General features: G+C 47.4%; 1 protein-coding gene across 3 annotated transcripts in view; it reads right to left on the bottom strand.

Annotated features, from left to right (window-relative positions):
• Nucleotides 1-330: 330 nt before the first annotated feature.
• The window catches only part of HAUS6 (HAUS augmin like complex subunit 6), a 407,393-nt gene continuing 384,989 nt past the window's right edge, over nt 331-22,734 (bottom strand). For all 3 annotated transcript variants that reach the window (XM_086961463.1, XM_086961465.1, XM_086961464.1), the window contains one exon: nt 331-486. In XM_086961463.1, the coding sequence (XP_086817589.1) occupies nt 461-486 (26 nt within the window). In that variant the 3' untranslated portion in view covers nt 331-460. The remainder of the gene's footprint in view (nt 487-22,734) is intronic.

Raw genomic sequence — 22,734 nt, 5'->3', positions numbered from 1 at the left:
CGGTGAATTGATTAATTACCTTAATTTAACAAATCTTTTTAATACATTTTTTTAATTCACTATAATTTTCTTTGTTGTTTCCTGTGGCGCCACACTGGTCTCTGTTTATGGGAATGTATGTAAATGATTGCCCGTCGGCCTCTCAGCATTGACAAAAAAGTCCATACGAATAGTGGCGGGGTTTGCATAACGATTACACCTGGCGTTTTCCATTTAAGAATCCCCGTTCCATCAGTATGTGTTACAGATACCCAGCAAATAACATTTTCAAGGATCTGCAAGACTTAAATGTAGTCACATTAAGGCACAAGTGAAATAAGAACGTCAATATGCTAATAAAAGTTTTTAATTACAATTTAGTCTGTTAACGTACTGTACAAAACACGTAATTAGCTAAAATCGTTATTGAAATATTTCAATCAAGTGTCCATCTGCTTCATCTGTACAAACAGCTAGGTTTTCATAAAAAGTCATCAGGCTCGTCGTCTGAAACAAACAAGAAAGAGTATGAGGAAACGGACCAATTATCCCACTGCTTCAAAAAGTGTACTGGTAGCAGACAAATGCTTGCTCTGTTGTCATGCAAATTCACATTACAAGTGCTATTGTTCCTAGGGGTCAAAAAAGGTGATTACAGGATGCGAAGATCAGATGATATGACACGCAAAATAGTTTAATTTCCAAGTATTCATAATCTATGGAAGAACCGTGATAAGCAACATTTAATAAATGAAAACCTCAATTGTTACTGTACCTCATCCCTTTCGTTGGGTTTACCAGTCATTTCTATAGGTTGATGAGAAGGTTGAAGGTTGATCTTGACATTTGGGCAAGATGGATACTGCTTTATGGTTAGCTGTTTTGGAATGGTACAGTACAGACAGGCATTTAATGTGGTTCACCAAGACTTCCTGGTTAGAAGACCTATGCTCTCTTTATCCATGTCCTTTTATCAGTAGACCATCGGTTTTTGGGTTTTCGACAGCTGGCCTAAAGACTATATGGCACCTGCTGCACTCTATATCGCCATCAGGTGTACTGTCCGTCCCTCCTCATATACACTTCACTATAACATGATGATAAATGAATCCACAAAGGAGGTTCGAGACTTCTACAATGATATTATACTATTATGCATTTTACTAAGACTCCCCTAAAACAAAGATTAGTTCAGCTACGATATTACAACTATTTTTTTAGCCACAGAGTTAGGTTATTTTTCTTTGGAATACAAGAAAGTTATGGTGTGTGATAAGCATCAAATTTAGGGTTTTGTAATGCTTATTATTTTGGTTTTCAGTTAATCACTGGTATAGGGAGGATAACATTGTAGCCGTAGAAGATTACTGAAAATGATTAGGGGAAAGTACAGGTTTAAGTTTAGGGTAAGGGGTAGAGGCCAGGAAAACCGTTACAATTGCGGTTAGTTGTGGAGAACAGAAATGGTGAGAAGGCTACAATCTTAGATGGCAGACAGGTAATTGAGGTAGGCAGGAGAAAGAGGAGCAGCCCTATTTGTTCAGACATTACATATGTTTGAATGACTTTGCCTTCAAAATGCACTGGCAAACTCCACTTTGAAAGAGTTGTATAAAGTAAGTGCATCCACATGTTAAATCTACGGGTTTTTCCAATCCTTGTTGTGTACTAGGGAGCAAACAAAAAAGCACAAAAAAATAATTTCTTTCCTATAGCATCTATTTTCTAGATGCATTTCTTAGTGGTCACTTCCCAAGGTTGCTGAGCTGCTCGAAAGAACAAGTTACTTACCTTCGGTAACGATGCATCTGTAAGAAACATTAGTTAGATTCCTTACCTTAGAATAACTCCCAGGCGTCAGACTGGATAAGGCAAATTTTGCGTAGCAGTACCCTTGCGTGTCGGTAGGCGTCGTCTGCGGCTCCGCACCCGTCGTCGGCGCTGGGATGACGTTGGAGTACTTAGACGCCGCCCTCGCGTGCTGACGTCAGTTCTTATACATAGCATTTCCGCGCCAGAAACGCAGAGCCGTGATAAAAACCGAAACTGGTGCCATAAAACTAGGGCCCTGAAAGGGATGACCTAAACCCTAGATATCGGTTTGCAGAACGGGGAGGATGGGTGGGGTGGTAAGGAATCTAACTAATGTTTCTTACAGTTACAGCGTTACCGAAGGCAAGTAACTTGTTCATCCGAAAGAAACACGTTAGTTAGATTCCTTACCTTAGAATAGATGCCCCAGCAATACCAACCCCGGTGGTGGGTCTGCGAACCAATGATCACACCAGAAAGTCCTGGAGAAAGGTTCTCTGAATCGAGATGGTTGACATAAATAGGTCTCTAGAAATGGCAAATAAGGTTATATTTAACAGTTTTTAAAAGTCAGCATTTTATGTCCATTTTTGATTTATATTATACACCAGCCAATTTGGTGAAATGGAAAGCAAAGAAGGGTATTAATTGTAGCTGCTGTGGACATATGGCCGCGGATTCAATTATGTTTTTTGGTTGTCCAAAACTAACTCAATTTATAACAGAGGTACGAGGCTTTCTAAATAATATTTTAGAGACATCACTTGAATTAACACCGGAATTAGTAATACTTGGAATCCAAACTGATCAAATTGGTATTAAAACGATCGAAGAAGAAGGCTTTCTATTTATAACTATGTCTGTATACAGATATTGTACAACCTCTCGCTGGTTGGATCCCGATCCCCCGGTCTCATCATTGGCAATCGAAATTATTAAGTATTTATCAGCTTGAAAATGCCATGTATAAATTGAAAGGGCGAAATAAGAGGATATTCGGCCAAAAACTTTGGTCACCGATCAGTAAATGGATTTAATTTGTTTTCTGTTATAACCTTTTTTCGGCAGTTGAATATAATGTAATCTTTGGAAATATCATTGTTTATTTTTTATGATGAATTACCCCTTTGATGCATTTGTATATTTTACTCGCGTTTTTTTTTTCTTTATTCGATGTACTGTGCAACTTTCCACTGCCATAAAACCAATAAAAATAAAAAAAAAGTAAGTCCTAGAGAACGGAACGGCCAAAGCCATCTCTCTGGACTTGGCTGTCCAGGCAGTAGTGTCTAGCAAACGTGTGCAGCAAGGCCCATGTAGCTGCCTGACAGATGTCCTGCAAGGGGACTCCCCGACCCAGGGCAGTAGTAGCCGCCGTGGCCCAAGTGGAATGGGCCCTCAGCCCAACAGGAGGCTTCTTTTTCGCCAAGGAGTAGCAAACCTTGATGCACAAGACAACCCACCGAGAGATGGTTCGTTTGTGCACCGCCCGTCCCTTCTTAGCACCCACATAACCAACAAAGAGCTGGTCGTCCACCCAGAACTGGCGTTTGCGATCCAGATAGAATGAGAGCGCACGTTTTGGGTCCAGACGGCGGAGACTGTCTTCCTCTTTCGAGGGATGCGGAGGCGGAAAGAAAGTGGGCAAAGTGACAGACTGCCCGATGTGGAAGGCAGTGACTACCTTGGGCAGGAAAAAGGGACTCGTTCTTAAAACAACCTTATCCGGATGGACAGAAAGGAAAGGAGATTTAGAAGAAAAAGCGTGGAGCTAACTCACTCTCCTGGCAGAGGGGATGGCAACCAGGAAGGCAGTCTTAAGAGTGAGAAGACTAAGAGGGCAATTGTGGAGCGGCTCGAAAGGAGCACACATCAAATAAGTAAGAACAAAGTTCAAGTCCCACTGAGGCATCACGAAAGGAACAGGAGGAAAAATGTGAGTGATGCCCTGCAAGAACCTATTTACAACAGGGGACTTGAAAAGAGAAGGCTGATCAGGAAGCCTTAAAAAGGCTGAAATGGCAGAGAGGTAGCCCCTGAAAGTGCCCAGAGCAGAGCCCTGCTGGGCAAGAGAAAGAAAGAGGAGAACCTCTGAAAGAGGTGCAGAAAGGGGATCCAAAGCCTTTGCTGTGCACCATGCCACAAATTTGTTCCACCTGCAGGCGTATACCGACTTTGTGGAGGGACGCCTGGCTGCCAGAATGACATCACAGACTTCAGGAGGCAAGTCAAATGGCCTCAACTGCCGCCGCTCAATCTCCACGCATGGAGGTGGAGGCTGGAGAGGTTTGGGTGGAGGATCGTCCACTGCTGCTGCAACAGAAGGTCCTCCTGAAGAGGCAGACGAATCGGGGGATCGACTGACCTGCTGAGTAGCTCGGGGTACCAGTACCTTCGTGCCCAGTCCGGAGCCACAAGGATGACTTGGGCCCGGTCGCGCCTGATCTTCTTCAGCACTCTGGGCAGAAGTGGTATAGGCGGAAAGGCGTACAACAGACCGCAACTCCACTTGCGACGAAAACCGTCTCCGAGCGAGTGCCGTCTTGGAAATTCCAACGCACAGAACTGATGACATTGCGCGTTCTCTTCTGTGGCGAATAGATCTAACAAAGGCTCTCCCCACTGACGAAAGAGGCCTTGCGCAACGTCAGAGTTCAGACGCCATTCGTGATCCATCATGCACCGACGGCGGAGTTTGTCCGCCCTGGCGTTCGAGGAACCTGCCAGGTGTTGAACCACCAGAGTTGCGCCCTGGTGTTCCAGACATAGCCATAGGCGGAGAGCTTCCTGGCTAAGGGTCCACGACCCCATCCCGCCCTGTTTGGAGTACCACCTGGCGGTGGTGTTGTCCGTGAACACCTGCCCTACACTTCCCCGGACAGAGGGAAGGAATGCCTTCAGTGCAAGCCGGATCGCCCGCAGCTCCAGAAGGTTGATGTGGAGCCGGGACTCCGCCGGAGACCAGAGGCCTCTGATCTCCGTCTCTCCCATGTGGCCCCCCCCAACCCAGGAGGGACGCATCCGTCACGACTACGTGCTCCGGTTGGGGTAGGGAGAGGGATCTGCCGTTGACTCAATCGCGGTCCGTGAGTCACCACAGCAACTGTCTCGCAGTGCCCTCCGAGATCAGGACATGGTCTGACAGGTTGCCCTGATGCTGGGCCCACTGAAACTTCAGGTCTCACTGCAGAGCCCGCATCCGCCACCTGGCATGATGCACCATAAGGATGCAGGAAGCCATCAGCCCCAGAAGCTGCAGCCTCAACCTGACGAGACCCGGGATAAAGGCTGAAAGATCGGAATCAGAGCCTTAATATCCCGAACCCGCTGTTCGGGAGGATAAACCCAAAACTGCGCTGAGTCCAGAACCTCTCCGATGAAGAGAAGCTTCTGAGAGGGACACAGGTATGACTTCGGCACATTGATGGAGAACCCCAGCAAGTGCAGGAGGTCGGCCGTAGTCTGAAGTTGGCGGACGACTGCCTCGGGCGAGCCGGCCTTCAACAACCAGTCGTCGAGGTAGGAAAAGACTGACACCCCTAACCTGCGCAGATGAGCTGCGACCACCGCCATCACTTTCGTGAACACCCGTGTGGCGCTGGTAAGGCCGAAGGGGAGCACGGTAAACTGAAAGTGCTCGTGGCCTACCGTGAACCGCAGGTAGCACCGGTGGGCCGGCAGGACAGGGATGTGGAAACAGGCGTCCTGCAAGTCCAACGCTACCATCCAGTCTCCAGGGTCTAGGGCAGCTAAGACCTGAGCCAATGTCAGCATCTTGAACTTCTCCTTCTGGAGGAAGCAGTTGACGTTCCGGAGGTCCAAGAGAGGGCGCAGGCCCCCTTTGCCCTTCTTGGGCACCAGAAAGTAGTGGGAATAGCAACCACACCCTACTGCTGGCCCAGGAATGCGCTTGATGGCCCCCATGGCCAAGAGGGCCGTAACTTCCTCTTGCAGAAGTTGCAAGTGATCACCTGACACGCAGTGGTACTGCGGTGGTATGGCTGGAGGGGTCGCCTGGAAGGGGAGGAGTAGCCTCCTAGGACGATTTGCAGAACCCACCTGTGACGTGATGGAGCGCCAGTGGAGGAGGTGATGGCGAATCCTGCCCCCCACTGGCGTTAAATGGACCTGAAAGCCCGGACTAGTAGGGCTTTGAGGCGGATGCTGCAGGGGTGGATGTGGGCTGGCCTCGCCGTTGTCCCCTAACACCACCACAGTGGTTACCACGTCCGCCGCCACGCTGGATGTTAGACTGCGGCCCGTGGCTGGCAGGACGTGAAGGGGCGCCCCTTCCTTGGCCACGAAAGGAGCGAAGGGCAAACTGCTGCTGATGCTGGCCGGAGAGGCCCAAGGACTTGGCCGTAGCCCTGGAGTCCTTGAAACGTTCAAGTGCATGATCTGCTTTGCCACCAAAGAGGTGGCTGCCATCAAACAGCATGTCCATGAGGGTGTTCTGGACATCAGCCGAGAAGTTGGCGGAACTCAGCCAGGCGTGGCGGCGAACCGCCACCGTCGTTGACATCGCCCTGCCCAGCGAGTCTGTGGTATCCAGCCCACATCGTATGGAGTACTGCGCCGCGTCTCATCCCTTCACGAGGGTTTGACTGAGCTTTGCCCGGGCCCCCTCCGGGCACTCTGGCAGCACGTCTGCAACCGTGTCCCACAGAGAGTGGGTATAACGGCCCAAAAGGCAAGCGGTGTTGACTGACCGCAGTCCACAACTGAGGGAGGAGAACAGTTTCTTGCCAAACTGTTCATACCTTTTGGATTCCCCATCTGGGGGTGAAGTTGGGAATGCGGATTGGGAAGTAGAGGCCTGGATAACCAGGCTCTCGGGTGGGATGGGTGGACAGGAAGCTAGGGTCGCCCGGAGCTGGGCCGTGGCGCCTGGCGACGTTCCTATCTACAGGGGGGCCTGTAGCGGGCCTGGAAAAGGTGCCCAACAGGACGTCCATGAGAGCCTCATTAAACGGTAGCAGCGGCTCCGGAGAGCCTGTCTGCGGTTTAAGGACCTCAGTGAGGATGTTAGACCTCACAGTAGCGACGGGGAGCGTAAGCGCTAAGGCCTTGGCTGCCCACGTCAGCACCACACTATAAGCAGCCCCCTGCTCCGTAGCCACGGTAGGAGGGGAGGCAAAGCCAGTGCAAGTATCGAGACCACTGGCCTCCCCTAGTTCCTCTGTCCAGTCCTGAAAGGACTGACACTCACGTGTCAGAGGGTCCTCAGACCCCTCCCAATCCTCCTCGTCCTTCTCCTCCTGAAATTCAGGGTCAAAAGATGGAGCCGGATCAAAGAAGAAATGCCCTTCAGCTGGCGTCTAATGCGGCGTCGGTCGACATCGGTCCGACGCTGAATCCGGACAGAGGGAGGGATCAGGGGCGGCGCCGTGCGTGGACGTGCCGGGGGCAACACCATGGGGGTCGATGCTGGCGAGGTCGTTAGGTCAACCAGCGGCGACCCAGATCGGGAACTGGATCCGGCGGGAGCCTGAGGCGTCCGGACCGAAGTCAGCGCCGGTGCCAAAGCATCCTACGGCCCCGCGGCCAAAGCACCCACCACGTGTGGACTCCCAGTCGGGGCCGCAGGGCCCGGAGGCACCGCGGAACCAGACGGAGGAGAGAGGGACCTCATGGCCATGAGGAAGGCCTTGATCTCCTCCGGTATCTCATTCCGCCCAGGGACCGGCGGGTATGGAGCTGGCCGCGACGCCTTCGACTTCTTGTGCCTCTTACCTGAGGACTTGGAGCCCGACGAATGGTGTTGACTCGCCGAGCTGCGATGACTTTGGCCCGCGACCAGTCCCTCGACCCACTCCTGGACCGGGACCTTGAGCAGCGCGAGACCGACTGCCGGAGCTCGAGGAGCTTACGGGACCGCTCCCGTCTAGCCTTACATGTCAAGGCCCGGCAGTCGGGGGACGACCGGTAGTCGTGGTCGGCCCCAAGGCAATACAGGCACCGGAGGTGGGGATCAATAACCGACATCAGTGGGTGGCAGTCGGTACAGGGCTTGAACCCGGACATCCCTACCGGCACAGAGTCGTGAAGACTCGAGAAGAGAACAAAAATTATCAAAAAAGTTTAGTCAAAAAGTGACTAAGGTACTGCTTTCTCCGGACCTGCGCTTGCTGGCACGGAAAAAAGAACTGACGTCAGTGCGCAAAGGGCGGCGTCTAAGTACTCCGACGACGTAATCCCGGCGCCGACAACGGACGCGGACCCACAGACGACTCCTACCGACACGCAAGGGTACTGCTACGCAAAATTTTCCGGATCCAGTCTGACGCCTGGGCGTTATTGTAAGGTAAGGAATCTAACTAACGTGTTTCTTTCAGATATAGATTATAAATGTAAAAGCAATCTTGTAACCGCAAAACAATACTAGAGTATGTATGTAGAATATAGTTCAAAAATGGACATCATGCTTTTTAACAGTCATTGCGTGGGTATCGCAGCCCCGGGGGAGGAGCTTGTACAAAAAAGTTTAAAAAGGGGGCATAGGAAATAAATATCACTTTGTCTTGTAGAAAACCTTTTTAGAACCTTACCCAGTGCTACCAGGCTGCGTAACCACGGATTTGTAACCAGTGGAGTAGCGTGGCAAACAGGGATGGTTGCCCCGGGTGCAAAAGTTTTAGAGGGGCAAAATCTTTAGGGGTACAACATTTTATTTCCAGAAGTATGGATGCCTGGTGGAATAGACAACTTAATCCCACGGAGCAATAACTGTACAAATGAAGGAGGGTGTAGGCATGCCAGTCATGCTCGCTCCAAACTTGATGTCTTAACTGGTCACAGAGGTAGAGTGGGTGTGAGAAAGTGCCTCTTAGCATGGCTAGCCCCCCACTTTTTGCCTGGTTTTGATGTAGTTTACAATGTAGTGCACAGGGTTCCTGCCAACCAGGTGCCCTATGCCAATGCTCTTTCCCTTAAAAATAACTCCCAATTGGTACTTCTGTTCCCTGTAAGTCCCTAGTAACTGGTACCCTCTGATGCGAAGAGCACTTTTCAGTCCCAGCCATCTTGAGGATGGATGGACCCCTCCAATCAGGGCTAGGTCTATGCAGCCTCCCACAGGAGGGTTGGCATATTAGAGGGTGTAGTAACCCCAGGTGTGGTGCCCATTGGCCTTATCTGCTACTCTCCTAAAACGCCTCCTAAAACTAGTATTAAAGTAGCTCCCACAGTCCTGGACCACAGCTGGGCGACTACCTAAAAAAGAAAGGAGACACCCTGTAGAAGACAACTGCCTTGGCCCCAGCCCTACCGGCCTGACTTCAGCCTCGACAAAACCTGCGACCCATCTTGCAGCACAACCTCCAAAACATATGGGAGGACTCCAATCTCCAGAGGACAGTGGACCTGTCCAGAAGACACCTCCTCCAAGGAACACGGATTCAGGCAGATCCGCGTCTCCAGCACACTCTGCATCAGAAGCCCACGGCCAGAGTGGCTCACCTGTGCAGTGAAGTCTCCTCGGTGAGCCTGACCTTGTGTCCAGCATTGACCAACCTCTCCTGCTCTCCACGAAGATGCTTGCAGTGTGACTCCAGAGGCTCCCCATGACCGCGACTGGCTCCAGTAAGAAGAATCCAATGTACAAGGGCACCCCTGCAACTGAAGCCCCTGGGCCTTAGGGAGCTGAACATAGAGTGCCCTTATGACCCCCTACATCCCAACTAAACCTCATGTCGGTGAATTTCCTCCTGCAACCTCCGGTGCCACACCTGCATCCTCTTTGCATAAAAAAAACCTAATTAAAAAGCATAGGGCACCTACATCGAAACTGCACCCTGCCGCCCCTGTGCTACTGGAGGTGTAGGTTCGGTGCTGCTTTGTGCCAACTCCCAAAGCTTGGCACCGGCAACAGATTTTCTTACCAGCAAGCAGTGTGGCTCCAGGCACACACTGTCTCCATTAGAAAGCACTGGGTTGAACTCTGACTAAGACCTCTGCACACAGCCACCCCTTTGTGCCACTGGTGGTGTTTTTGGTACCTACCTACCCACTGTCACTTGCTAACTTTTGTCTCAAAAGTCTGAAATTGTAAGCTTGATACTCACCTGTTTAACCGCAATATTGTTTTCCCCATAGGATAACATTGGACAGTGTGAAAGTTTCTAAGGTTCAATTTTTGAAAGAGAAAAATATTTTTAATTAAAAAAGTACATATCATCTATTAACAAAGACCTGGGTCTTAAAATAAAGTATAAAGTATAATTTTATAAAATTGGCCTGGATCTCCTTCTTGAGTTGCGTGTCTTTTATTGATCATGTGAGTGCAATAAATGCCTTCCACTCCTCGGTGTTAGGCCTAAGGCTGCTTACCCACACACACTACCACTAAATGAGAACTTTGGTTTTTGCATTGAGCCCTGTTCACTTTTGGGGAATCTCTTGACTCTGTGCACGGTATTACCACCTAGTGATATATACAGAGCTAGCTTCCTACAGTGGGCAATAAGGAAGTGAGGTAGGGTGAAGAACAGCAGAAATTCCAACCGTGACCAAAGGGCTGACCGAGTGGCTCTTGGCAGAGGATTGCGCCCCAAAAACTGATAGGCGGAGTTTAAATTCAGTCAGCCTAGGGCCGGTTTACTCAACGGAGACTCTCTGAGAGAAGTGGGCAGAAGTCACTCTGTGAAGAGCGTGGACGACTGCCTCAGAGTCAGGGCCGCTCAGCAAGTAACACCTGTATTCGAATGACACATTGCTAGTGCTGATATTGGTCTTGCCCCCTCTGTTACTAGCTAAATCAGACAGCTCCTCTCTGCCCAGAAGCAGCATGTGTTGTGACGCTGGTGGAAAACATTGCAGTTTGTCTCAGTGACAGACAGGCCTCTGAGTCCTGTTAGCTGCAGGCTTGCTGGTAGGGGAGACTCGGGAAGCATGAAGGACCAGCGACCCCTCCCACGCAAGCCGAACACAATCAACAAGATATCCCAGGTGAGACAATGGATGGGTGGCATAGTGAAAGGCAGGTATGGCAAAAGGCATTTCTTGGTAACAAAGAGGTCTTCTTAATAGCAGATATAAACACAGGTAAATTGGCAAATAGGGAGGCGTGTTGTGGAGTGGGAGGGGAAAGCAGAGTCATTGATTTCTCTAAACTGCTGGAACATCCCGACTGGCAGCAACCTTATTTAAAATCACTATCTTTGGAAGGCTACTAGATGACGCTAAATTGCATTGTATTCATTTTTCACTTTATTGTTTAAATGTAGTGCAACCCACTTTATTATAGTAGATGTTTCTTTCTCTGTAACAATTGCTACCTCCATTGACTTTGACAATGTCTTAATATATTGTGTAGGTCATGTTACTTGATCCATAACAAACATTGTTTCCGTTAGTGTTATGATGGCACACAATAGAAGAGACTACTTATAAATGTGCATGGGGCGGGGGGTGCGTGAAAAGCATGACCTGTCAAACATAAGACTGATGAGCAGACCTATACCTGCCTTGCCCTAGGTGTTGGCAACACATGCTATGCTGCTGTTTGTAATGTAAAACAATCCCTCATGTATTCACATGAAGGAAAGACAGCCAAAAGAAAGACGCGAAACAAAAACACCCTGTGGGCTGTTCAAGGTGTGATTAACTACGACTCAAAAACAGGCTGACAGATACGTAGTAAACATACTAAACGGCTGACAGAGCCTGAGCCAATGTCCTTTAAAGTAAGTGTAGAATGCAATAGGTTTGATTAGTGGAGCAAGCGACATATGTATAAAACCTAACAAGCACTGGCAATAGGACTCACATTTGCATAAGAGTTAAAGCTATTTGTGTTGTTAATAACAATGTCTTTCAGCCATGTGTTCTGGAGTGGATGTATATGTGGTTTGGAGTGAAATTGTTAGTTGTGGAATTGTGGGGCGTGGAACTGTGTGGTGTGAAGGGGATGTGTGTAGTGGGATTTTGTAGATTGTAATTATGTGGTTTTGAGTGACCTGGAATTATGTGCAATGGGATTGTGTGCCTACTTGTATATAAAAACAGCACACGAGGCACAGCGTCCCTTGCAATTGTAGGGTATAAACATAAAACTCATAGCGGCTAGGAAGTTCGACACAGAACAATTACCAAGATTACAATCGCACAGCGAGTATGACGTGTGCTGGTGGGTTTTAAAGTAAATAAAAGTAGTCTGAAAGCAAGCAGGAACCTGCACGCAGCAATATATTTATGCATGAATTCTATTACAGGACCAGAGGCTTCGGATTATGCCATCTCTTTCTTTACTGTATAGAACACAGCAGCCAATTAAAACATTCAATTAGTTATAACAAACTACATTGCCCATGATGCTTTGCAATGGTAACGCCTCCTTGGCCCTCCATAAGAGCAGAGTCCAATCCCATCATCCTCTTTCTTTGCTGCTCACAGCAAGAGATAAATGTCCACCTATTGCTGTAGAAATAATCTGTTTGATGTCTCAATTTTGACCTATGACGATACCCATTTGCTTAGGTGATATTTGCAACGATTGTATTGTTGTTTTGTTTTATGCCCAGTGGGAGTTTGCATAATTTGGTTTGAATTACTTGTTTATAGTTAGCGCTCGCCGCACGCTGTGACAGGAGTTTTTCCTTGACCTTCCAGCGCTGCTGGAGACTGTTTCCGCATTTTACAGCAAGCGTGCTCCTCGCGCAAGTGTACCGGATCACTCCTACGATCGTTTTCCTTGCCGGTAAATCGGCCGCGCGTTGAAGCGCAGAAGTGCCCTGGGCTTCCCTTGTAACCCGCTCACACGCAGGAGCCGAGTGGTTCACGGCCGGCATGCGCTGCACAAGCGAACCCATTGGGCTCCTTTTGAGCTCGCGTTGGGCTGCGCACGCCTCGCTCGATCCAAGAGTAATTTTTTCACCGCATTTGAGCAACTTTGGCTGGTGAAGGAGACGTCAAACTCAACTGCAATAATACCTGCTTTTTGGAGTGAGCACACGCTCCAGAGAATACTTATTTGGCTCCTATGCCTTTGGGGGCTGCAACAATAGTGGACTACAGCTTTGCTGAGGGGGGCCTGGTACAATATTTTTATAGGTCATATGTGTGATAGTGTACAAAGTGGACTGCCCCCCCTCCCCCGACTCCTCTATCTGATTCATACAGATTGGCTCTGCTTATTATTATTCTGTATTCTGCACCACAGTCTTTAGAGTACAATGGATGACTGGGTGACATATGAAGATGACCAAGAGGAGATATATTATGCAGGACAGCAAGAAACTGTCTTAGAGGATAACATTGTGGAGGCTCTGGATGCATCTGTTCAATCCTCGGTTAATAAGGCTATTGAAAGCACAGTACCAAACACTGTGCAACAGGCTCTAGCTGCTGCACTTAAACCCATCACTAAGCAGCTTGAAAGCTTCGCTAAAAGGCATGGTTTCAATATGGATAAAGGGAAAAGCACTCCACCAGCTGTCAATGGCTGCATGCCAGGGCATTAAACGACCTGCCTCTAGAGGGGAGCATGGATATTCTATTGGCGGCAAGGCAAAGAGTAAACAGAATGTGTATCCCGATACCGACAACTAATACCGATACAGATACTACAGCTACGGATGAAGAACCCCCTCCTAAAAAGAACGCAAAGGCGGCGACTTCCGCCGCTCCTGAAAGTGCAACCAATACCCCAGTCACTTTCAATCCTAGTGACATTGTGCATCCCAGATCCTCGGATTGGTCTCTGGCTCCAGAAGTAACGTTGTACCTTCATGAGAACCTTCGTAAAGGTTTTGACAAAGAGGTTCGTAACCGACTCCGGTCCGAATGTCCTCGGCCGGAGGTACGGATAAGGTGTCAGACCCCAGAGATAGATGTTAGTCTCTTCACCTTTCTGAAAAAAGTTTGCTAAGGACCCCAAGAAAGGGATTGACCGCGCTTGGCGCGGGTGTCAAGATAAGCTCCTTGATGTCGTGGGTCCGCTAGCAAAAATTCTGGAAATGGCCCTGGTGGCCAAGGAAGCGTCAACCCCAGTTGACCCAGACATATTAGCAGGTTGGACTCAGAGGGCGATTAGCCTTTTAGGCAATGCAAATTGTGCCACATCCACCGAAAGGCGCAAGTCCATGCTTATGCGCATGGACACCAACCTTACAAATCTTGCAGCGGCGGAACCTGGCCCCTTGGCCGAAGGTAATCTCTTCGGAGACCGCTTCGTAAAAGACGTATCAAAATATGTGGGGTCATTCACCAACCTGTATAAAAGGCAGTCCGGTATTAAACGAGTCTTCCAACAAGGCCTTTTTAACAGGGCAGGGGACGCTCGTCAGGCCGTGTATATAACCAAGGTCCCCCCAGAGGTGACTATGGTTGTGGACGAGGAGATTGGGACCCAACCAGAGGGGGCACCTTCTACCCCACTCATCGACGTTTCAACAGACGACGTTTCCAAGGTGTAAATTGATACTTGTATAGCGCACTACTCACCCGCAAGGGTCTCAAGGCGCTTGTACGAATACCGCTGTGGAACCCATCCTGGCTTTCCCTGTGAGGCGTCCACTCCTGGGCACCTCCAAGGTGAAGGCCAGGCATCCTTAGCGTTGTGGGGGCCGTTGTGGAGATTAAGCCCAGAGTTGCAGAGTGGGACTCCATGATTGGACTAGGCACCGAGGCGAGAATGATCAGGTCCGTGGAATTTTAAGCCTAAGACCCGCCGAGGCGGGGAATTGAACCCTGGTCCCGGGCTAGACCTCTGCATCAGGGTCTGCCGCTCTAATCATTGAGCCACACTTCTCCAGGTGGTGGTGGAAACAGAGCTGGTTTCCAAGCACAGAATTCCTCAGGTAAGATTATCAGACGTCGAACTCAGTCCTTTGATCAGAATTGGCACATCATAACGCAGGATGCGCTGGTAATTCAGACGGTTCAGGGTTTCCGTCTGGAATTCTACAGCACACCATGTCAGGACAGTTAGCCCAAACCTCTCCATTTTACCCTAACAAGAGTGCAATTTTATAGACTCAGAAATAGCAGAATTGCTGCAAAAACACGCGATTACGCCATGCGAGGGCAAGCCTCACAGCTTTTGCCGTAATGTCTTTCTAATCCACAAGAAGGGTGGTGGACACAGACTGGTCTTGAATTTGAGGGAGTTCAATCAGTACCTCATGTACAAACATTTCAAAATGGAAGGGATCCACTTTCTTACGGATCTACTAAAACAGGGGGACTGGATGGTCAGGTTAGATCTCAAGGATGCCTACCTGTCCAGTCCCATTTTTCCTGCAATTTCAATGGAAAGGTCGTTGGTACGAGTATTCAGCCCTTCCTTTCGGGCTTTCCTCGGCTCCTTGGTGTTTCACCAAGTTGATGAAGCCAGTAATGGCCCACCTGCGAGAACAGGGGGTGCGCATGATTATTAATCATGGCGCAGTGCCCGGAGTTGGTGGCTCAACATCTTCAAATGACAATGTCCCTATTGCAGAGTCTGGGCTTTGTGATCAATCACACCAAATCTGCACTGGTTCAGGCGCAGACAACGGAATTTCTGGGGTTTGTGATAGACTCAGTCAACACAACTCAGCAAGTGTCTCTCAGAGTTATTGCCAGAATAGTGGGTTTGATAGATTCGTCCATTTAGGCGATCTTCCCAGGACCATTGCATTACAGAGCACTGCAGAGACTGAAAATCCAACATTTACAGAAAGGTCTCACTTACAAGGGCGTGGTTCCGTTAACCCAGGAGGTGAGAGGCGAGATGCAGCGGTGGCTGGGCCAAGTGGAGGCGTGGAACGGAAGATCCATTATCGGCTGACAACCGGAGGTCATCATCGAATCAGATGCCAGCCGTTGGGGTTGGGGGGCGCGCTTCGGAGATATCTCTACAGGCGGTCGATGGTCGCCCCAGGAGTTGTTGTTACACATAAATTGTCTAGAGCTCCTAGCGGGCTCTTTCGTGATTCAGACTTTATCCCCCAAGCAGACTTCATGTTGCATCCTGCTACGGATGGACAACATCACAGCGGTGAGATACATAAACAAGGGGGGGGGGGGCGGTGGGGGGGGGGGGGGGGGAATAAGAGCATCTCTTCTAGTAGAGATTGCCAAGGATTTTTGGCATTATTGCCTGAATCGACATATCACTGTGATAGCGGAGTACATACCGGGTCAGTCCAACCTAGCGGGGGACTGGAATTCGAGACACCTCCAGGATTACAGCGAGTGGCAGCTGAATCCAAGATTGTTCCAATGGTAACAGGACCTTTGGGGTCAATATCAGACTGATTTGTTTGCGTCCAGGATGAAACGTCAACTTCTCAATTTCTTCAGTTGAAGGCCGGAACCAGCGGCGAAAGCGACCGATGCATTTCTCCAACGCTGGTCGGGAGCATTGAATTATGCGTTCCCTCCATGTCTATTAATACCCTGGGACCTCACGGGGAACAGCATCCGTTGATTCTAGAGGGGAGGCTGTCCCTGATGGCATGGCGGCTTTCTGGTAACAGTGGGAAATGCCAGGGTTTTCGGAGACCGCTTCAGCATTCATTAAGCAGGCTTGGGCTCCGTCAACTACAAAACGATAGTCTTAAGCCTGGGAGGGCTGGATGGGTTGGTGCCTGGAACGGCACTTAGATCACGTGGGGGCAGGACTACACCATGTTGTAAATTGCCTTTGACAAAGCAGCCGAGGGTTTGGCATACAGGTCATTAAATAATTTTAGATCGGCCATCTCGGGTAGACGGGAAACCTATTGGTATGCATCCATTAATTTGTAAGCTTCTTAAGGGTATAAAGGTGTCAAATTCACCTAAACCGAAATACTCTGGCTTATGGGATGTATCACTGTTATTTCCTTATTTAATAAATGGCTAGTGAATAGTCTTCTATCCCGGAAACAGTCGTTGCCAAATTGGCAATACTGCTTTCAGCATGCAGACGTGCATCGGATGTTCGAGCCTTGGAAGTTACAGGTACTTACTCCGGAGGGAGTTTTTTACTTTTACTATTACAGGTCATACGAAGACTATCTAGACATATTGAATATAATGCTTTTCCCAGCAATGAAAAATTATGTATTGTACATGGTTTAAAAGAATACAAAGAACGGAACCCAGCCAGCCGTCATGAGCCACGGGTGGCCTGTGCGCATGACAGCTGGGTTCCATCGCGATCACGCCCTCGATTGGAATGTCCAGCACCGGGCTGGAATTCCTGCCTCAGGCAAGGTGTTAAAAAGAAGTCGTAGACAACAATAGCAACTACTGGCATAGACGCAGTCTTTCCATTGGAAAAAGAACAAGAAATGGTAAAAATACCTCAAGGATATCCCCAATATATGTATTGGCATATGAGTAAAATAAATAAACATCTATGTATCAACAAAAGAACATTTTTATATATAGATATAAAAATAAGCCGAAAAATCAGCAGGCAATACGGACATAACAGTATGGAACTATAGTGGGATCATACCATTTAGGACAGCAACAGCCAACTAACCCGTCAAAGTAATGCAAGTTGCCTGAGACACCACCATCAAGCAATAGTAGTACAACGTTGAATAAGATTAAATTTAAAAACAAAAACCTTGATAACCTAATTAAAATCAAGATTAGTACGTTACCTTACTCTATGGATAGAGACCCATCTACCGTGTACCCGAAGAAGTCCCACATACTGAAACTGGACATTTTAAAGGATTCCATAATAAAAAGAACTAGTCAGGTAAATGATAAAAAGAATTGTCCCCTGGAAGAGCAACGATCCTGTAAGATGGGAATAAAAGTAATCTACAAAACGTAGAAGCTACGAGGCAAACGCTGATTTCCCTCATGTACCAAGATATATGAACACCTTCATAGAGAAGAAAAGTAACACCATTAGAGGGAAATACCCTCAGAAAAAGAAAAATAATCTGTAGTAATAACGCTAAGCGTGATAACAACCCCAAAAGAGCAACGAATATTAAGTACCCTTCATAATAGAAGAAATAGAATAGACAGACTACGTCTCCCTAGAGACCTATAATAGCATGACATAATCCCAGAAAAATCAAACAATCATGCTCAAGGAACATGTACACACCAACATGTCCACACGAAGGGGTTGAAGAGCCAATCAAACAGCAATGGCTGTAAGACAGAACCTGAAGAGCACAACACGTAGTGTCTTAAGGCTCACAAGAGAATCTCTTGGTTAACAATGTTCTAAATCTACCAACAGTAGAGAACTGTTAATATCAATCATAAGTAACAGCTTTCAACTTAACAGTAGGCAAGTACCAGGGGAAAAGAAGAAGCCACATCAACCAATAATGTAGGCTACCAGCTACTTTCTGTGAAAATACCAGAAGGAATCTTGGGATAGACACACTCTGTTCTGTCCTATTCCATCAAGGGCACAGTTTGTTGACGAACTCCCATAAATGAAGCATAAGGTCACAAAAATACAATATAAAACTATAATTGACACTTAATCATGTTAACCAAGACGAATAACTGGATCATTGAACTTAAACACTTATCAAAAGGCAGAACATACATATTGAGACACCCATGGAGGTACAAATATCACAAGTACCTAATAAAGGGGAAACCAACTTCACAAATGTATGATATTGTACATCAGAGAAAAAACCCGACACAGAGGGTAGAACTCTGCACCCCCAAATGAGGGTCTTGTAGTACACAAGCTGAGATATCCAAGCTCAGCACATATATACTTAGAAATGCTCAGTACAACTTACAAAAGATATTCCACACAAATAAACAGCTGAAAAACTCAGAGCTGAAGGAGAAAGTCGTAACTTTTGGAACAAGCAGCAAACAATCAAGAAAGTCACATATTGTGAAATACACTTTAAGAATACATCTTCACTGAAAATAATTCTGCAGCCTATAATCCACAATGACCGAAAATAAAGGCATGAAAAAAGATGTAGCGAACCACGAGTTTATCTAAACAACTTTAAACCTCTGCATTAAGCAGTAACACCACACTTGTTCACCAGATAAAATACAAAATTTAACTTAGTCATGTATAAACACTTCGTTCTGCACAAATCAAAAAGAATCCCCCAGAACATTCAAAACCTGTCTAGGTGGCTTTGTCTACCCAAAACATGCTGTTTAACTACCTCAATGCCGAGCAAACGAAAGAATATATTCCTCCCACAATGCGCTAGCCATCTGGACTCTATTTGAAGGAAACCAAGGAAGGATAAAGTGTCTGGCAAAGCCATAGCAGCTTGCACCACCAGTACTTTTGTGGTGGGATGTTTCCACAAGAGAAGCTGAAGCCCAACAGGCGGGTCAATATAGGAAATAGCTCGATCAACTGGAACTCTACAATACTGGTTTCACCCAAGCTCCTAAAAAAAGGTCAAATAGAGAGTCATAAGGGAGTTAAAGTTCCAACCAGTCTTACCTTGGTGAAGAACATCCACCAAAGAGTCTGTGGACAATTCCATTGCGGAAAGCTGGCAAACTAAAACTACAGCTGCTCTCCTAAATACCGCCCTATAAGAGGAACTTGCTTCCATTGCCATACCAGGTGGAGAAAGTAAATCTGTAACTGGAGAGGACTCAAGTCCACTAGCCTCACCCAGCCAATTTTCCTCCAAATGCGGCTGGACAGCAATGTTCATAAGGGTTTTGACACCCTATATTCTCTCCTTCACCTGCAAACCTGTGCATTTCGGTAGGAAAAAACACAAACTGGTTGCTTAAGAGCAGATGGAGTTGCCTTAAACAGACTGATCCATTGGCACCACACCTGCCACAGTTGCGTCTTATCAACATCTGAAAGAGTAATGGGTTCTGTGTCACCGAAGTTATTGGCTGCCCCGACCTCTTAGGGCTGTGCACTGGCACCGCCTCAAATCCAATAACTGATTCAGAGGGCCCAACTGTCACCAAGGGCAAACCCACGGCGAGGATGCACTCAGGGCACTTCACAGTCCAAAGACTTCATGCAGGGAAATGTAATATTCCTGCATTTGGGCTAGTCTTGACCTGGCTCAAAGATATTTAGAGAGACGTCAAGTGGAAAGCTGTGAATGCTCCGCTACCGAAGGTTGTGTTACGGCATCAGAAACTAACTTACAATTCAACCGTTTGTGCTTTTGAGCCTTTTTCGATGTCGATAGAGACAGCCCGTCACCCAAATGTCTCCTCGACCTGTCTCTGGACTTCGACAAAGACTGACAACACGATGCCTCAGATCGTAACACCGCCAGAAATTTCATACAACATTCTCTAAACGCCTTCGGCCGAAGATGCCAACAGGAAATGCACTTCTCTGAGTTATGGTGTTCTCCAAGGCACCACAATCAGATGGTATGAGGATCTGTGATCGATATCTGTCTGTCACATGATCCACAGGATTTAAACTAAGACATCGTAAAAAGCACACAGTTTCCTTGACAAAATGTCGAAATGGGCTGAACAGCCGCCCCCCCCTTACAGCTCCGGATCCACGTTGCAAGCGCTGAAAAGGAATGGACTTTGGTGAGGGAGTTATATGGACTCAGTCAACTTCACATCTGGTGGTCTACATCGATACTGAGACGCGTGATGCACTCTATCAACGTGCAGATGTGCTCTGGGGAAATATTTCCGGATCCAGTGAGGAAGACGTAAAAGTAAGAAATCTGAGGCTAGATGTCTATCAAATAAGAGAACATTTCTTATGCATAGTATGTAAGTCGCAGGTACTACTGTTGGGTCTTGAAGTCAACCTCTCTTACTCCAGACATAAACACTCCCTGTGTTGCACAGAGTGTAAAAAAGGAGTCTGCAAGAGACAGAGGAGAGTAGGTCTTAGCAGACGCACAGACAGGATATTTATGAAACAAGAGACAGCCTCTCTTACTCAATGGGGCAGAGGCTGCCTTTATTACATAGAGTATAAAGAAAGAGAGAGAGAGAGGGAGAAAAAGCGAGAGAGAGAGAGGGAGCTAGTGCAAGAGAGGGAGAGAATGAGAGGGAGGAGGTAAAAAGTGATGTGAGATGCATGGCTAGCTAATTACCCAAATGGTGGGTCTGTGTAGGATGGGCAGAATTCAGAGTGGGTCTTTGTGGCCAGTTTATGTGGCTTACACAGGATTTGAGGGTATTTGTATAACACATACTCTTCTTAAATTACACAGGGTGGGTGTCTGTTAAACAAATTAAGGGAGGGGTCTGATATGTGGGGAAGAGAGGAAGAGTGTGAAAGATATTGCCAATCTATGCAATACAGCAGAGACTGTTTGTGTGGTGCAGAGTATGATGTGGTACAAGGGAGGGCACGCCTCTGAGAAAAAGCCTGGCTTGTTAACACGGGAAAGGGTGTGGTTGGTCTGTGAGCTACAAAGCAATCCCTGCATTACACACGTGGGGATGGGATCTGCGAGTCATATAGCCAAGCTGGGTTACACAGAAGGGTAGGCATCTTTATAACACAGCAACACTAGGTTTCTTGTGAGGGCGGTGGGGATGTCTGTGTAAGCAAACAAGGAAGGGTCTATCAAACACATACCCAGGCTGGCAACTACTGGTTTCAGTAGAGCTAGGGCTTTGTAAACCAGATCCAGTCTGAGTTACACACAAGGGGGCAGTCTGTGTTAAAGAAAGCAAATCTAGCCTGCACGCACCCATGAGGGAGATCTCTGAGCCACAGAGCCAGGCTGTCTCATATACAGAGTCAGAGAGCAAGCTCGAAGGGGAGGGGATGTGCGAGAGAACCAGGCCGTTTTAACACAGGAGAGTGGAGGGTCTGTGTAAAACTTAAAGCCAGTCTAGGCTGCACATACCCACGAAGGTGATCTAGGAGCCACAGAGCCACCCCACACTGTGAAAGCTAAACAAAGTAGCGGCCTGAGAGAGTGTGGCATAACATACAAAGCCGCCGACTTTGGGACCGGGGAACCGGATTTGAGTCTTGGTGTCGCCGCTCACCATGCCTACAAAAATATGCTGATCAGAACTAATAAAATAAACCATGGCGAATCGAGACAAAAACAAAATTACAAATGATCCTTAGGAAGAAAAGGCAACATCCAAGAAAAATGATGATACTTACCGGAAATGGTTGACTTCCCTTCTATTGAACGCATACAGAAAGAACCACCCACATTAAAGAACAAGCCTAAAGAAAAAGAGTACGCCAAAAAAGACAAACAAAAGAGTAGAGGGACATGTAACTGGGGTAGTAGTTGAAGTGAAAAACAAACCGAAAGGCGGGACGAATAAAGTGAATGCCCTCTAATAAAGCAAGGATTTCAAACAGCAGAAAAAAGAAACATTGAAAATGGTGGGCATCTTTGAAGCGTATAGATGAAATACTGCATGTCTTGGAAGAGACAGCGCATGCACTGCCTAGGCGAGACCTAATAAAAATGGACCGAACCACGGCATCGTGCTAGATGAGACGCTGTCCAACCTGTTCTCGCTATCACAATTTTGTGGTTTTCAATTCAGTGTTCTTGTTAAGGGTAAGTCGACAGGATTGAATGCTATCTTCATGAAACCATATCAAATACTCTTGCCTCCTACTCCAGCTTGCTAGAAAGACTGAGCTCTTAGGATGAATTTCGAGTTTAAGGGGGTTGAGTGATGTGCTCGCCCTCTTTTCTCAAACAAACAGTTCATAAAGAGTACCCTCGGACTTCCACTTAAAGCAACTCGAAAAACTTGATTTATCCATTTCGAAATCCCTTAAGGTTAGTAGAGAGAGGAATGTATTCAATCTATGTTCATAAATGTCTTCAATTGACAGACACATGAGCCAGACAATCAGTTCATCATCACCTTTTGGCAGTTAAACGAGAGCCATACCTAATCTATGCAGGGTATTACCTGTTGCAATGCGGTCTGCATGACCTTCTATAATAAAGCAAGGCAAGTAGTGTGACAGTACATTCAAACAGAAGCATGTCTGCAACAGCTGCACTCTATATAGGAGTATTGCTACTGCATACATGCCTAAATCAAGTAATAATGGTTCAC

Source organism: Lissotriton vulgaris, chromosome 3_1, assembly GCF_964263255.1.
Source record: "Lissotriton vulgaris chromosome 3_1, aLisVul1.2, whole genome shotgun sequence".
Taxonomy (NCBI): domain Eukaryota; kingdom Metazoa; phylum Chordata; class Amphibia; order Caudata; family Salamandridae; genus Lissotriton; species Lissotriton vulgaris.
This window is presented reverse-complemented; position numbering and strand designations above follow the sequence as displayed.